Here is an 18,240-nt window from a genome sequence, read left to right as displayed (position 1 = left end):
TTGAGAAATCCCCTTGAATTTCCCATGCAAAAGTATGGGGTTGGTGTGCACGTATATCGAACTCCCGCACAGCGAAACATCCGCTATATCGAACACTGCCCCGCGCCGAAGCCCAGAAAGTGCATTTTTCCTAACAATTATTGATCATTTTTCGGCCGCGTTCTTATAAGTTCCAGTCCCTCGTCGCGCGCAGGTGACGAAAGTCCGTTGCTCTAGTTCGTTGCGCAACGCTTGTCAGTTCACCGGTATATTTGACGCGCAGTCCGCAGGGTTTAACGCATGGGCTAGTGTTTTTCAAAGAGGCTGATTCCCGAGGGCACCAAATTGAGAATTCGAAGTGACTTCGCAGTCTTGTTGTAATGTTTGCATTCCCTTCATTGTCTCTTCGCGCACGATGGCATGCGGGCCCGCAAAGCATGGCCTTTGAGATCCGCAACTCGTGACGTATTTTTAGTGTTTTCGGTTTTAAAACGCCGATCTCAGAGGCTATGCTTTTTTTCGCATTTCTCGCCAAAGTAGCAGCTGCCTTCTGCAAAGGCACAAGTGCCATCGGTATCGCTAACGTGTCGACGGTGGAGAAATGTTTCTTCGTGCCGCGGTGCTGCGGTGCTGCGTTGTCTCTTGCAGAATGTGTACTGTGTGTACTTCGCGCTTTGTTCTTGAGAAATCGTCATTCGGAAGTCGAACTAAGCATTGTCCCGCTCGTAGCGATAAAAATGATGACCGGTGCTTGAAACGACGTCAAGTAAAGCACCGCCGTGCAATGTTTCCTTACGGGCCTTGGTACCAGGTGACGACTTCGGGCGCGTCATGACCGCCGAATACGGCGTACGGTGCGTCAGTGAATTTTGCGACTTAGCGTTTCCGGGCGCCGTATCGGACGGGAGCACAGCGAGTGCCTTCATCGGTGCAGATAACGACGTAGCTGTTTCTGACTGCATCGATGCCGAGATCATAGCTGACGTTGCCGGTGCTGCGGAAATGGACCCGTGCGGTTTGAAGATGCCAGCCGCCGCTGCCACCGCTAAACCCTTTACCGCGCTACAGAGCTCGCATCAGCGTTCAGCGTCGATCACCGCTGTTGTGGCGGAAGGTGCTGAATTTACTTATTTGGAAAGCTTATATAATATTGACGATGACTTGATGAATTCACGGCGCGCAAGAAGCAAGACAAGTTGACGGACTTTTTTCATGCGAAATAAAGTGCGCTAACTTGCAAAAGAAGTTCTCGCCTTGTTCTTTAGCATATGTGAGCGAATCGTCATGTTCGCGCTTTTTACGATTTCAAAAAACTGTGTCGAGGCCTGCAGTGCTTTAATTAAAGCCTTAAATACACATATTTCGTATTTCGAATTATCGATATATCGAACTATTTCGCGATCCCCTTCGAGTTCGATATATCCGGGATCGACTGTATAGTCGAACCCCACTATAATGAACACCGCTACAAGGAAATTTCTGCCACAACGAACAATTTTATTTATTTATTTATTTATTCAAAATACCTTACAGACCCAACAGGGCATTGAGTAAGGGGAGCATCAAAAGATTATGCACATGGCTATACACAACTTAAATAATAATTTAAAAAATTTGTTAATGATTATATAATGTAGAACAGTTACAACAGTGAAGAAAATGCAATGGAAGCTAAATACAGAAGATGAAACATGTGAGATAGTGACTATGCAACAACAGGCTGCAACAGATTGCTCACGGAACCCTACAATGCCTTTCATGGAACCCCTGGGTTCCGCGGAACCCAGTTTGAGAACCCATGCCATAAAGTAATAAAGTAATCGAGATGTTATGTGGGGGTTCTGTGATAAAACTGACATACAAGACTTTGTTGGATGCATGGTTGTGACTGCAATTTTCAATGCACTAACAGATTTTGCTCTATTCATTGAACATAAAGCACATGCAACGTCGCACAACAGAAAATGTGGCCACCATGAACTGTAACGCAGGCTGTTGCCTTCTGTGGTGCGCAATGGCTTTCAATGCTGCACATTCATTGGAGCAAGTGGTTCAGTTGGGTTGCGGGAGTGCTATCGCCCCTTGTACAGTCGTTTGCGTCTCATGGTGCACACGCGTCTCTCTGATTAGCCGCAGCTAGCTTTGTTGGCCACCGAACGAGAAGTGGCGCTGTTATCGCGCTGTGTAAAGTGCCACGGTGGCGCCGCTCTGTCGCCAAAGATAGACTGGCGTACAGAAAACAGCGGGAACTCTCTTCGTGGTTAGGTTGTGTGCAGGGATGGACATCTCCAGCAGTGGGTCCGTTTCTTGCGGGCCCCTTGTGGCGAGTGAAACGTTGGCGACACCGCCTTCGCGGTACATTGTGTGTGTTGTTTTCTGTGTACTTTATGGGCATTATATTAATAATATCTGGGGTTTAACGTCCCAAAACCACGCTATGATTATGAGAGATGCCGTAGTGGAGGGCACCGGAAATTTCGACCACCCGGGGTTCTTACGTGTACCTACATCTAAGTACACGGGCGTCAAACATTTTTGCCTCCATCGAAAATGCAGCTGCTGAGGCCGGGATTACTGTATTGGCATTGTATAAGGTTATTTAGCGTGTTGGTAGTTATATATTAGATTCGGCTGGCGAGCGCGCCATGATGTAAAAGCAGGTTACCGTATATAGCCGATTATAAGTCGACCCCCCAACTTGCAACCCCTTCTAGGGGAAAAAATGTTGACACCGAACACAGCCTCATGCCTGCGGCCATAGCTCACCAATAAGCTTTTCAGAAGAGGGAGTGATGCAAAGAAACATTTGCCCGTGAAACATTGCTTACGACTCGTCGTCCCTTGAGAGAAGGATGCAGTCACGGTCATTGCCATCGTGTGAGCCACTGCTGCTGCTCGCCTGTCGAAAACGGGTGCCGATGGTACTGAGATGCCGCGTGTGGAAAACGCCGCGCGGACCATGTCGGTTGGCAGTCCATACCAGGCATCGTTGACAGTATGTGCTTTTGCTTCAATCTCGTCGTAGCAAACACTCAGGCTCTTGCTTCGAACCCAATCTCGAACCGCCTCAACGGCAGGGCATCGTCCAGACTTCGGTCCGCGAAAGGAATGGCATGTAGCAGCGCACGCGTAGATCTTGGTCCTCTGTTTTCTCCATTCCCTCACACACTTTTCCGACACATCAAACTAGCGCCCTGCTTCAACGTTGCTTTCCGACTCTGTGTAGAGGATCGCTTGCCTCTTGAAAGCAGCGCTGTACTGTTGCCGGCATAGCGGTGGCATCTTGGCGTCCGTTTGGCAGCGTCGAAAATCGCGCACACCACTGCTCGCAAGCGAAGCGAAATGCAGAAACGGCGAACAGGCGTAAGTGCAAAAAGACGCGAAGACGCTTGTGGGCGCATGTGACTGGTCATGCGGTTTAGTTCCTCGCGAAGTGTTGCCAGCCCACACGGCGCTGCCAGCTTTTCTGTGGAACGCCAACGGTTTGTCAACTAATCGTTTCTATTGTATGAAAACAAAACTGCAGGGTGCATCGCAAGATAAATTCCTCTTTATTCATAGAGATTCGTTCGCCCTCTATCAAAGGTTTGAAATGCTGCTTTCGAGACGGTGTTTCCCAAGCAGTTCGCATCAATGCCGCGTGGCGATTTTTAAATGCGCTCTGTAGTTTTGCCTCATGAGGTTTCACTATAGTTTCGCGATCGTCGTGGCAGATCGCAAAAACGCCTGGCTCCGGAAGCGGCACGTGTGCGTTGAGAGATAGCTGTTGCCGCGACTCCGCTGCCTCTGCGGCTGATGTTATTGATGCGTCGAATAGCAGGAAATCCGAGGACGACGACCTTTCATCAGACCCCACAGATAAGTCAACTTTACGATTCCGCGTATAGGTCGACCCCCGAACTTTGAAAGGTCATTTTATGAAGAAAAAAAAAAAAAAAGACATGTCGACTTATAATCAGCAATATATGGTAATAAATGTACACGTGGTTGTTGCCCGACGGCGTGAACTGTCTCCATGTCTTCTGAGTGCGGTTCATCTTGGACCCCACAGGGTGAACATGCATCAGTGCTGTGCTACTCTGGACAACACCCGAGGCTGCAATGGCAGAATGGATGCAATAGCTTCACAAATGTCGATTATGACAGTGCGTTGGACCTTTGTTTTTTCGGCTTTACACTCAAAGTAATGCCACCGTGAAGAGGACTTTGCCGGCACTGCATGAAGCTGTGGTCGCCGTATCTCGAGGTAATCAAAATTATTTTTGTAATGCTACTGTTTTCGCAGTGCCCTATTATTTTAAAGGGGTCATGCACCACTTTTCGAAGTAGTAACCATGTGACCTCAGTATTGGAGTTCGAAGAGCGCTGAAGATAAGCAAGGAGGGATGGCACTGGGGAAAGAAGGTATGTCAGCGTGCATCATGACCTTGAGCATGCGTGAAGAACCACAATAGCTTTCTCCCTTTATTTTGTGGGCGAGTGTGGCTCACTGTGTAATGTTCGCAGACTGTAGAGCGCTGCAACGGCACCCCGTGACAAGAGGCGCATTCGAATGAAACGGCAGCACACTTGACGTATTCTGCCTATTGGCCAATAGCATGCCGCTCACTACGTGACGTCAAACAGCGCGCGTCGGCAGCTCCGAAGTGAGTGAGGATGGGCTTCTGTATGGAAAAGAGGGCTGCATGAAAAAAATGGCAACTTCGCGCTCCGCTTGTAAGCTCTCCATGCCACGTACTAGTGCAAGATTTGGCTGAGATGTTCATAGCAGTGTCTACTATCCACAAAATGTGTTTTCTCACCAAGCGTGAGGGGTGAAAAAAGCAGGCGTCCGTACACTTTGCATAAAAAATTAAATGTCAAAATAAGGAAGTGTCGACACGACGAATGAATTGCCAATTTTACCAACTTGCATTACATTGAGGCTTAACTGTTTTCGTGACAATGGAACCCAGCTGTCCTTCTCTCAAGTGCCCCATTCCCGTGTTGGACCTTTGAGGATGGGTTATGAAGAGGCAATTGGCACACTGACCGGGCCCGTCGAAAGGCATGAGCACGGTGGGGACGGGGCTGTGTGAAGGCAGCGGCAGAATGTAGAAGTCCTTGAGCATGCGCGACAAGCCGCCCACGACACCACAGCGCTTGCGTGAGTTCAGGTACGTGTAGAGCTCCCTGTAGGGCCGCTTCTCCTCGTCGTTGGCGGGCTGGAAGCGCACCACCAACAGCTCCTGCACACCCACCACACTGCGTCATTACACATGCACAAGCAACAGCTTGAACAACTATGTCACACATGCTGCGTCAATTTCTTTGATTTATTCAACTACAAACAAACGGAAGTGTCACTGTATCTACATAGTCATTCCCGTTGACTACGATAGTTTGCCGAGAGAAAAGAGAGCTATTTATAGCTGTCTTCCAAATGAAGTTGTACGTAGTAAATTCTATAACATTTGCAGGGGTGAGACGGCTGAAGCTGAATTGGGAGCAGTTTTTAGAGCAACAAAATTTGAATTTTGGAGCAGAAGAACCTTGATTTGGAGCAGTTAGCGGCGTTTAATATGTCGTCCTAGGAGCTTGAAAAAACAAATTTGTAACAACTTGGAGGGACAATTACATATTTTACAGTATAACCTCGTTACAACGGATCTGCTTACAAAAGACATTCGGGTACTACAGACCAATTTGCGGGGTTATGCCAACCTCCCTATCTGTTCTATCGATTGAGCTTCATTCACAATGGATTCCGGTACAGCGGACATTCGGATATACAGTAAAAGCTCGTTAATTCGGATTTCACGGGACCGGAAAAAATGTCCGAATTAACCGAATGCCGAATTAACGAATAAACAGGAAAAACGACATTAAAATCAAGTTGCAGAGGCATACCTTTATTTGCTGAAGTATTTTGTAATGGTCGTCTGCATTTTCGCGCAGATTCCGGCTGACATTACAATTTTTCTTAACTCTTCCAAACGGCCAACAGCACGCAAACTGTTGCAAGTGCTCAGGCAAGCGTCCTCTAATATCAAAAGCGCCTCCGAGACTTCCCGTGAGGTGCGATGAGGTCGCGACATCATTAATAATTTCTTGATCGGGCAGGAGACCAGTCGTGGCGACACAATCACCAATCGCGATGTAGTCCTGAAGGGTCATATTTATGGGAAGGACAGCATCGAAGGTCGGACAGTCATCGTCGGTGGACTCGGCTGATAACTCGTCGATGCCATCGTCAGCTACTGCCGCATGCTCGGGCCTCACATGTAAACACGGTCACAACGAGGAAAAATTAAGAAAACTCCGCAAGAAGAGACGGTGCCGACACAACACAAGGGAAAATGGCGTCGGAGGCGCATTGGGGCGAAGAAAGAAGACGCCGACGTTCGATGACGCTGCGATCGCCCCCACTAGTTGATGACGATGGCGATGTCACTCAGGTTTCGGTTTCGCTCCAGTGGTGCCAGCGATGCTTTACCACACTTTTGTGTAGCGGCAGCCATCAGCATTTGTCCGAATTAAGCGGTGCGGAGCCCAATTCTGACGAATTAACGAAGGTTTGGTCACATAGATTAACATGCACTTTGGCCGGGACCAATAGAGCCGTCCGAATTATCCGAATTTCCGAATTAACGGGTGTCGAATTAACGAGCTTTTACTGTAACTGACTAAAATGCGAGGCCAGCAAAGTGGTCAGGACCCCTTTACAACGAACTTTTCTACCACGGACATTCCAAATTCAATAACTTCCGACTTCAAACATCGCTTGGCATACTTTCGGTACAGGAACAGCGCACCGGATATCGACATACCGATTTAAGAACAAAGTCCGCCCATCTCCGGTCTGTCAATGATCAGTTAATAACTGCCTAGCCGCGGCGACAAAAAATCGGCGCGAAGCGTGCTTGGTCTTGTGTTTTGGGGCACTGACGCAGGAAATTGCTAACCGCTACCACTGCTGCTCTGAGCTGTCCCTGCATGGCGAGCTTGACCAGGAGGTACGCTGCCGAAGCATGAAGACAATCGCAAGTGGGGGAGAGGGGGAGGTGATAACGCCTCTTGACCCGTGCAACCACAGTATTAACACTGCCCACCTTGGCCTGTTATCTTTTCTTTAATATCGAAGGCCATCACCCTTGATGTAGAACTCCCGATGATACATAGACTTGCGATTTCCCCTTCGAATTGCTCCGCGAGTCGCGTAAAGCGCCCACCGACCATACACTGCATGCTTCAGGCACTGCGCAGCGCAATCAATGTGTTCACGCAAACAAAGCGCCGGACGTACAGAGGCCTGTTTAATTTTTTGCAAAACAAAAAAGGAGGCATGCCAGCCGCACAGCGGAACGAGTGTTGACGATGGTAAAGCTAAGCCTAAATGCTTGTGTAGGCCACAGCTAGCACGAAGCGACGCCTCTTTGCGTATCAAAGCGCTCGTCGCGCATTTTGATTACAAAACAGACATAGAGCACTGACAAATCACCATATATGAAAACTGTGCCACGTGATTGCCAATGTGCCATGAGCCACGAATAAAGCGCCGAAGTGCCCGTTAATGTCGTTTGAACTGGTTTGAATGCTCACGAGCATGAATTACCAGTGTTCCGCGCGTTCAGCAATAATAAGTGCTGGGGCTTAACGTCCCTAGACCACCACATGATTATAAGGGATGCCGTAGTGGAGGGCTCCGGAAATTTTGACCACCTGGGGTTGTTTAACGTGCACCTAAATTTAAGTACACGAGCCTTACGCATTTTTGCCTCCATCAAAAATGTGATAGCGGCGGCTGGGATTCGATCTCGCAACGTTCAGGTCTGCAGTCGAGCAACATAACTACTAGACCATCGTGGCGGGGGCACGTTCTGTCACCACGGGTCCGCAAATCGTGCATGTTTCACGGCGGGCACTAGACGACAAGTCTTTAATGGTGCTACCATGTGGGTCTCTCGCTACTCGCAGACACCCGATGTGCGGATGTGGCATGCGATGGCTTCGTTAAATGTAAAACGCAATGTGAATTTGCTTGTCTAAATAAATAAATTAGTAGCTAATGGGGGTAAAACGGGAGGGGTTGCATTCATTACGGCCGCTCGCGGAACCCTAAGATGTCCTTACGGAACCCCTGGGTTTCGTGGAACCCAGTTTGAGAACCCATGCCCTAGAGCATCTCAGAGGCGTGTTGCATGCAGGAAGCTAGTTGACGCCGCATTGATGCAACAAGGTACTTGCCCACAGTAAATGCGTGCGTGGGTGACCACACCCAGCAGCGTTGACACGAAAACCAATGTGACAGGAGAAACATAAACATGCTACGCACAAGAAAGAACCGGAGAGTTAACCCTGCTATGCATGCCACTCGGTATTTTTCGCTAAGCGACAGTAGCACCAGGACACACAACCTAGGGAGTAGAAGCAGCATGCTCGGTGCAGGGCAGCACATTTCTGCGGGGTCACGCATATTTGCAACAGTCCAGAGGAAATTATGGTGGCACCATGGGAGCCTTCATTAGAGAGGTGCATAGAAGGAACATGCTTGGTGCGGCAGCTTGGTGCAGGAAAAATATGCGCTGTCTCACCCCTGCACTGTTTTCACAGGACAGTGCAAGATGGCAGCCTGCATAGCCACAGCAAGAGGAGTGACCAACCTTGTTGCCAGACTGCTTGATCTTGCTCAGGTAGTCCCACACCTGGTCGGGTATGATGCGGCCACAGACGTTGATTGTATCCGGGATATCCTGCTTGTCAGCCCCCCAGCCATCAAAAGACACAGTCAGACAGCAAGTCATGCATCTCACGTAATATCACAGCCACTAAATGTACTCCGAGTGCAACCCAGGAAAAACCTGGTAGCACTTATCGCATTTTCTTGTGCTCTTGCCACATACTAACCTGCATTTTACACCAGTCAAAGTTTACTCTGCTTCTGATTCTGAGAGTTCTAGACAAACCAACAACCACTAGAACCAATTACATTCGCTCACTGGTAATTTGGACTCCAAAGACCCCACTTCTGTGGTTAGGACTCCACAGACCCCACGGGATCTCCGAACAATCGAAAATCAAAAGACCCGTTTTGACAGAAAATGTTACTTCAGTATATAAGCGGGAAAAAAAGACAAAAGTATTGCATATACTGTGGGGATTGAGGCCTGCCCGTCACCATTGCGCGGGTTTTTTGTAGGGATAGGCGAATAGTAAATTTGAGGTTCGAAGCGAATCCGAAGCGAATAGTGATGTGGTCGAATAATTTCGAATCGAATAGTTCGAATAGTATTTACCACATATTATTAAGAAAAATTAGCATTTTCGTCATGACCCTTGCACAATATTTTTAAGAATTCGAACTAGATATGAGTGAATGTCACTTTTTTTGGTTTGAAATGAAGTGGAAGAAACCTTGAATAATATCAAGACTTGAATAGCAGTAGGGTGCGAGTTATAAGTGGTACAATACGTTACAATTTAAGAATGACTTTACTCAGCACATATAAGCCCATATAAAACGCTTTTAAACTTAAAAAAATATGTACATTTAACCTTGAAGTGTGGCTTCGCGGCAATGCAGATTCCCCCCTGGATGGGTGGTTTCACGGCACAGCAACCCGACGCTTCAGTGAAACCACCTTTACAGGGGTTATGTGCGGTCAAACATACATATATATTCGTTCATTTTGAATACTTCGAAATTTCGAATAATATAAATTCGTATCAAAGCGAATTCGAATACTTTAATATTCGTTCGAATATTCGAAATGCTCGAATATTCGCCCATCCCTAGTTTTTTGCCTAATTCTGCCGTCCGCGTGTCCGATCATGATCTCCCTTCCTCCGCGGTCCTATGGCGCTGGCCGAGCAGGGGTGACGTTAACCTCCCTCACCCCGGCGCCGGTTCTCGACTGTGGCGCCGTGCTCGAGTCTCGCGAGACGTTTTGCGCGATGGGAGAATCAGAATCTCTCCGGGCAGCGAGGGGTAAGCACTTCATTTTCTTTCCCGTTCGTCGGCTCCTTTGTTCTTTGTGCTTGGACGAAGTTCGCCAACGATGCCTTGCACCCGCGGCGGACGCTTACCTTTCGTTGCCCTTTCCAAACGCTAGGCCGAAGAGCGATGCGAGGTATTCGCGCGTGGTCATACTACGCCGATGCCGCACCTATCGAAGCCAACGCGAGCGGAGTTTGCCCTCAGCAGCGTGTCGCCGTGAGCCCTTTTGCCTACGGAGACGCGTTAGCGGCACCCTTTGTGTTGTATTTTCGCCCGTGGCGTGGTTAAGCCTGTTTTGCTTCTCTCGCCGCCTTTGGAAGTGGGCGTTGTACTGCGTTTGTGGCATTGCGGATCTCGAGAGCAGTACTGTGTACTTGCCATGCTGCGCTCGAACGCACGTGTGCAGCGGCGCGCTAAGTCCGAACCTACGCTAGTGGCCATACTCCTGTGAGATACGTGCACATTACAATACTCAGATTGCCACTTTCAGGGATAACGCTAATTTTGCTTGACTAGTACATAGAGCCCTCTGATTAATCCAGTATTTCCAATCCAGGTTATCAATCAGCAACTGTTTTTCTGTTACATACAACTGACTTATTCCAAAAAACATCACAATAAGAAAAACAATTATAAAATTGTAATGTGCAAGTATAGCACAGGAGTACAGCTACTAGCATGGGTTCAGTCTTAGTGAGCCACAGGGCCGCGCAGCGCGGCAAGTACACAGTACTGCTCTCCAGAATCTGCAACACCACAAATCAACATACCACGCTCGCTCCCAAAGGCGGCGGGAAAAGCAAAGAGGCTTAACCGCGCCACGGGCGGAAATACAGAACAAAGGGTGCCGCTAGCACGTCTCCGCGGGCAATGGCTCACGTCGCTAAGGGAAAAGGTCCCTCGTGACCATGCTGTATAGCCCTCACGATCAACGACCACTGGGCCTGATCGCTCGAGGGAGGGCAAATTCCGTTAGTGTTGGCTTTCGACAAGTACGGCTCGGCGTAGTATGACCACGCGCGAACACACTCACCGCTCTTCGGCCAAGCGGTCAGAAGGAACAACGTAAGGTAAGCGCTCGCCGCTGGCACAAGGCACCGTTGGCAAACTCCGTCCAAGTGAACACCAAAACAAAGGAGCTCACGAACGGGAAGGATAACATGTGCTTACCCTATGATGTCCAGAAAGAGAGTCCCTTCCCGCCGCGTGCGAAACGTCTCGCGAGACACGCACGCGACGCCACCGTCGAGATCCGGCTGCGGGTGAGGGAGGCTAACGTCACCCTCGCTCGCCCAGCACTGTAGGACCGCGAGAGGAGGGGAGAGTCTTGATCGGATGTGTGGACGGCACAAATAGGCGAAAAACCCGCGCAATAGTGACAGGCAAGCCTCAATCCCACAAACTTTACCTTAATCATCTCACTGCATATTACTCATCTACCCAGGCACATGTCATCCACCAAGCAATTCATTAAGAACTATACTTACTAGGGGTGTGTGAATACTCGAACATGAATCGAATAGTTCGATTCAGGAATCAAACATCTACTATTCGATTTCTCAAATAACAAAACCTTGTTAATATGTACCTGATGGGAATGTGGCATAATTACATGCGAAACGGTAATACCCATTAACCACCAAGTACAAACTTGCATCTCCTGACGTGCGCCGCGGCTACCAAAATGGAGATCAATTAAATGTTATGGCAAATGTTGACTAGAGTGGCCATTGCAAGTCCTTTTTTTTTTACCAATGTGCTGAAGAAATTCTGGCTCTCTTGCAAGAATGTGCGATACTGTGTGGTGGCGATGACAAGGAGCATTTTGAAACTATTGCCGGCTCTGGTACACACAACTGCTGACAGAGCGGATGGACACATGCATTGGCTTTCACTAATACACCGATACATGTGTGTGCGTCTGCACCATGATATGCTAGTGAGCGAAAAAGGGCACCGTTTCAGTGAAATGCAGAGCTTGATACCGCATGGAGCCGATTCTCCCAGGATAGTTGTGTGCAGTGCGTCGTCTACTTGATTCACACGATTGCTGTACGTACTGTATGTGCAATTGCCGCACGTGCGAGTGTTCATTGCTCCGTTCCTGACAATGTGCAGGCGTGGTGAGCCTCTTGCAAGCGATGTGCACTCCGCATACCAAAGATGCACTAGCGGTCTTGGTACAAGGTACAAGGAGGTGGCAAGGAATAGTGCAGCACGCTTGTGATATCACCTATTAAAAGTGTGCAGTATGCTTCAAAAGCACAATGTGCATTTGTTGTCATAGTGTCAGTGCAGAAAGGTTTTTTGGCACCCAATCGTGCACAAATGTGGTGCGAACGTTGTTGAGCCAACTCTGTAACAGCGAGCTGCTTGAGTTTCCACAAAGTGACGGGCACTTGAAAATGGCCCCGCACATGGATGTGTGCAGCGATGGCGGCACGCCACCGACAGTGCACTTAAGGGGGGACGCGGCACTTCGGGACCGAAAATCGGCCAAAAAATCGAGTTTTCGCAGACCTTCTATTCTTGTTCTCAACATCATTGCGCACCTATTTACAAATTTTCGTAGCTGAAAACCACCAACTTTTATCATTATCCGACTTTAAAAAACCGAAACCGTGCGTCTGGCCCTTTAAATTGAGGGAAAACAGCGCTGGTTTCGACTCTTCGATACTCGGAAACTAGGCGCTCGATCAGAGCCATTTTAGTCTTGTTTGAAAGAGCGCGTTTTCAGCTGTTTTTTTTTATTTGGTAAGCAACCTTGCGTGTCTGCTCGGCTCGAAATACAGGGCCTCAAAGACGAACGGCAGCGCTCATTGCCATTGGCTAAACTGCGCACGTGATCAGAAGAGCGCTTTCCGGTTGGCTGCAAGCCCGCTGCGCGCGCGGCCCGACGCCATTTTGAAAGGGTTACCGCTGTGACGCCTCGGAATCGGATAACGCAGTCTGCCAGTGTTGATCGTATCGCCATGCCTGGAAGCGCAAAGAAGTATCGCACCGTGCATGCATTTGGTCGGCGGAAACGTAAGGGTCGCGGGAGGAAGGCTGCGAAGTCGTCGGAGCCCTTGGTCGACTCCGAGGAACGATGCGTTGACGCTCCGCGGCCGTTCAGCAGCGGTGCGACTGAGCGCGTTGCCTCCGACAGCGATGACGGCAGAACCAGTGCTGCAGCGGACTCCGGACGACTACGAGTCGACGCCAAGGTGTTGACAGAGGCCGAAGTCGAAGAAAATCGTGCCCGTGAGAAAGAAACGCTCGAGCGGCTTTCATCGGCGCCGGCAACAGCGCGGAAAATCGATTCCTTCACCGCGAGTTGCAGCGAGGCATCGACGCTCGACTCGGACCACGCCGCCCCTTACTTAGTTATGCACCTCGATGTGTTGAACTCGATAATGGGCGTCGTGTGCTGTAAAGTCTGCCACGGACCGGCTACGATCGTCAGAGGGGATCGTGACTACGGACTTGCCGTCAAGGTATCAGTGCACTGCGAAACGTGCGGCGTGATCGCTAATAAATGGACTTCGCCGCGCGCGGACAACACAAAAACGTGCAGTGCGTTTCAAATAAACCTCCTTGCGGCGAGGGCGATGGTGGCTACCGGCAACGGTCAAACGAAAATGAATGACATTTTCGCGACAATGGGCATCTCGCACCGCGGTATGCACCACAAAACATACCAGCGGCATTTGAAGAATACGTTGGCACCCGCTGCAACGCGAGCGGCGGAGTCCGCTATGAGCGAATGCGCGAACGAAGTCACGGCGATCTACGATGACTTGTGCTTTGGCCACAGGGGAAATATTGCCGTAAGCTACGACGGCACGTGGATGACGCGAGGCCACTCTTCTCACATCGGCGTCGGCTCTGTGATTGAACTGTTTAGTGGCTATGTGTTGGACTACGTCGTTCTGTCTAACTTTTGCCTCGGCTGCGAGGTGGGCCCAAAGCCTAGTAGCGATGGCTACGAAGAGTGGAGGGCAAACCACAAATGCCAAAAGAACACGAACAGCAAAGCGGGGCAGATGGAAGTGGAAGCGGCCCTTATTCTTTTTCAGAGGTCGCTTGAACGCCATGGCCTGCGCTACACAACTGTGTTGTGTGATGGCGACAGTAGGACGTTTTCGGCCTTACAAGAGGCCAAAGTGTATGGTTATGTGGAAGTGCAGAAAGAAGACTGCACTAATCACGTGCAAAAACGGATGGGCACCGCTTTGCGTAACCTGCTGCAGAAGCAGAAGTCTGAGGGAAAAAGAGGCCTTGGCGGGAAAGGCAGGCTGACAGGTGAGCTGATTACCAGGCTGAGCACATATTATGGCAGAGCACTGAAATCACATGAAGGTGACGTGGGTGAGATGCAAAAGGCTGTGATGGCCACGTACCGCCACGTCACCTCCACTGATGAATGCTCGGACCACAGTTTGTGCCCAGCTGGTGAAAGTTCGTGGTGTCGGCACAATGCCGCAAAAGCCAAGGGTCAGCCTGACCCGAAGCACGCCTACAATCTACCAAAGGAGGTGGCCGAGGCACTGCTGCCGGTTTATACCCGGCTATCCGAAAAGGCCTTGCTTGAGAGGTGCCAGCGAGGCAAGACGCAGAACTCCAATGAGAGCCTGCACTCAGTGATCTGGAGTTTGGCCGCCAAAGAGCATCATGCATCCCTGTTCGCTGTTGAAGCCGCCGTAGCAGAAGCAGTGCTGCGCTTCAATACAGGCAATCTGCACTCAGCAACAGCGATTCTGGACGAAATGGACATGAATGCGACAGGCACCGGCTCCAGGAGGGCCAGAGAAAAAGACCACCGACGCAGCATCAGCTCCACAAAGAAAAGAACAGCCTCACTGGAACTCCAGAAGCTAGTCAAGAGGAGGCATGAGCGTAGGACGCATTCAGACTATGCTTCTGGTGCATTTTGAGGTGGTTTGGTCACATCTTCTGTAATAAAAATGTGTGCCAACGTTTTTTCTCGATTTCTCAAAACAACAATTTTCATGCGCTTCCCGTTATGGAGGAGCAATATCTCTTGTTCTACTTGGGTTATCACTATGATTTTTTTTTTGCTTCGAAGATAAATGGATGGGATGTGTCATAAAGTAAGTTTGGTTGCAATAATTTTTTCAGAAAATTTTCTACATGGAGCTTTTGTTTAAGATGTCAATGAGGGCATTTTTCACGTCAGGTTCAACATCCCACAACTTTGCTTCGAAATGGCTTAGAACAATCATATATACATTACGACACAGTATGAACATCCTGAACGAATTCTGTGGGTTGTACATTGCTATGCAAGGTGTGGTAAATTAGCTAATTAGGCCTTAATTGATGAAGTAGTAGTTCGAGATATCTTGAAAACTATTTGTCTCAGCAAAAAAATAACCCCTTCGGGCGCAAATTATGATGCACTGTCTGCAAATGCGTCAAATTCTCATGGCATGATTCCAAGGTATTCAGTAGTACATTCCAAGAAAGAAAATGGAGGAATGTGTTGTTTTGTGTGATTTTCAATAATTAATGTTAATTAGCATGTAATTAACTATCTAATTATCCTGCAATGAGTCAGCTTCAATCCTTGCATAAAAAGAATCAAATATTAGGTCCAAAATGCTTGCACAGGTTGTTTTTTGGTTTTACTCGTTTCGAGCAAAGAAAAAAAATACTCTTGACGTTGGTCCTGGAACGCACACATCGAACGATCGTCGAACATGGTAGTGTCTCCAGCACAGTGATCCTCTGCAGCAATATGCAGCACAATAAAGTTAAATGACCGCTAATTGTCCACTCAGGAAGCCTGCACAAATGCGCACAGTGCGTTTCAAGCCATTTGAAGAAACACTGGGTGCGTAACGCGCCTCCGAAGTTAATGTGTACAATTGTACACACCGCCGCTGAAGGGGATAATTACATTTTTGAAATCAGCAGTAAAAACTACATTAACTGTACAAATTTCACCAAGGTACTCTGGAAAAATAAAAGTTTTTGAAAAGTGTAGCATCCCCCCTTAAGTTGTCTCCTATTAAAAGTGTGCAGCATCCTTAAATCAGTGCTACACCAGATGCGCTGTCGCGCAGATAGCTGAAGATACTTATCGTGATAGGGTTGTTGGTGAAAAGTCATACTGAGCTATACATCGGTGGCCGTCGTCTTGAGTTCGGCGGGATTGCGGCCATGACTTTATGGATAAGCATCGGATAGGAACAGAGTCAGAATCATTGGTCAGCGAAAACGCAGACCCTCTGCAGCACATTATGGCTCTGGTCATTCAGAGAGTTGAGAAACGCAGCTAATCTTTATGCAACAAAAACTGATCGCTGTACGCACTAAATGATAGGCATAGGTCTCTATGGCTCAAATGATCCACTATAGCTGAAATGGTCAACTACTGCATTAAGCTCCACGAGATTCAATCAGCGATCCATCACAACTACATTTTAATCGCCAGTACGTTTAAAGAGGGTACATATTAACGAGGTTGTACTGTAGTCGCCGCTTGATAATAGTGAAATATGCTATTAAGAGTAGAGGAAGAGGACGAGAGTGAGGCTGGAATGGCTCGCGAGCGGCTCCGTGAATAGCTTTTCGCTCTGAGCTGTACCTCTGCATTCATTAACCATCCTGTAAATAAACGCGCTCCATCGTCACAATATGATAATTTCAATGACTTTGCAGCCCGATATTAAAAAAAAAAAACTGATACTCCCAAGTTCTTTTACAATCGTGTGCTGGTGCAGCAACTTAAATACATTGTGCAGTAATTTGCACAACTAAACCAGCGCCTCCCACCCAATATCGCACATCACACAAACAAACAAACAAACAAGAAGCCTATACCTGTGAGCACATTCCAGAACAGAAATTTATTTTGCATGAAAGCTTGTAAGAATTGAAGCCTGTGAAAACAAAATGTTTATATTTTTCATTGAATTTGGTATTGGTACCCCCTAATTTAAACCTTTCAAAACAATGTGGCAAGGAAAAAAAAGACAACAAAGAGCGCAATGCGTTCAAAACGGCATGAGCACGTGCACGGAATCTTCTAGATGCTCGTTGCATGTGAACCGAGCTGCGATAGAGAGAAGAGCATCAATCGTGAGCGAATGTGTAAATTCTCAGTGAACCCTGGCATAGACGAAACAGGCACCAGAAATGTATAGCATTGTGGGTGGGCTCACCTGTGAGAGGAAGTCAGTAGGACCGGACACCTTGTAGGCAGCTGTGACAAATTTGGACACCTCCTGCATGCTGATGAAGCCCTTCCACACAGACGTTGGCTGAGGCTGTTTGCTGCCACCCTTGCCAGAGTCCGGGGATCTGCAACCACAAACCGATGGCAGGGGTGATGCCCTCTGTGAGGCACCTAGTTGCCTTGCACTTTCAACTGGAGGGGATCACAAATTAATGTGAGGGACTGCAGGGGTTGCGGAGTGCCTATTAATCCCTGTACAGGTATGCCTCGATTATACGTTCCCTGATTTTGAGCCAAATCAACTTGGTCCCGGACAAAACCCCCATAGCAATAATGCATTAAAACATTAAAAAACTCGGTTATACAACACGATTTTAAACAGACCCCGCATCTTACAACGACTCTCAAATACCGTCAGAGAAAAAAAATCACCTTTTTTTTCACTTGAATTTAACGCCGACCAAATATTCGCGGGTGCAATATAAAAGCTTACATGGTCCTAGGTTGACGATAAGAAAAACAAAATAGTGAGACAGGTACACTATGCCTTCTTAGAATGAAAAATTTATTCTCCTGCCAGTTCATGCACATCTGTGATCCAGTTTTCCTGGCTTTAAGATTGCTTTCAGATGTGGCTCGATTGCGTGCGTATTGCCACATGCGCTTCTTTGCTATGTTTGTGTATCTGGTCCATTGCACGCATGATCGCTGTCTTGCGCGGGCCGCGCCATATATCTGGGAACATTCCAGGTTGTAGTAGATCATTTTGTCAAGATTGCGCCCATGACGCTAACAGTCAAGATTATTCTGGAACTAAAGTGGCCACCAGCGATAAGGATCGAACGTGCGATGCCGCATGTATAAAATGCCGGCGCGCCTTGTTCAGATTATCGACGGCCGACGCTCTGTTCGCCGATATCAGTACACAGCGTGCATTGCTTGCTGTAGTTCGAGTTTCCGTTTCCAGGCCACAAGTTCGGCCAAATAAAAAGTTTCACCTTGGACACGCCGACTGCTGCCTTAGTCAACGTCACAGTCCCGTGACAGTATACAGGTTCGCATTTGTGTTGGGCACCCAGTCATCTCTTCGCATAGCCCTTAT

The 18,240-nt window shown here is 48.3% G+C and overlaps 1 protein-coding gene across 1 annotated transcript in view; it reads right to left on the bottom strand.

The window, feature by feature from the left end:
- Nucleotides 1-18,240, bottom strand: part of LOC119384036 (PHD finger protein 3) — a gene marked incomplete in the record, with an annotated part of 169,565 nt that overhangs the window by 24,354 nt on the left and 126,971 nt on the right. The window contains 3 exon segments of the mRNA XM_037652325.2: nucleotides 5,012-5,207; nucleotides 8,622-8,714; nucleotides 17,125-17,263. Of these exon segments, the coding sequence (XP_037508253.1) occupies nucleotides 5,012-5,207; nucleotides 8,622-8,714; nucleotides 17,125-17,263 (428 nt within the window).

This window comes from Rhipicephalus sanguineus, chromosome 2, assembly GCF_013339695.2.
Source record: "Rhipicephalus sanguineus isolate Rsan-2018 chromosome 2, BIME_Rsan_1.4, whole genome shotgun sequence".
In the NCBI taxonomy this organism is placed as follows: domain Eukaryota; kingdom Metazoa; phylum Arthropoda; class Arachnida; order Ixodida; family Ixodidae; genus Rhipicephalus; species Rhipicephalus sanguineus.
This window is presented reverse-complemented; position numbering and strand designations above follow the sequence as displayed.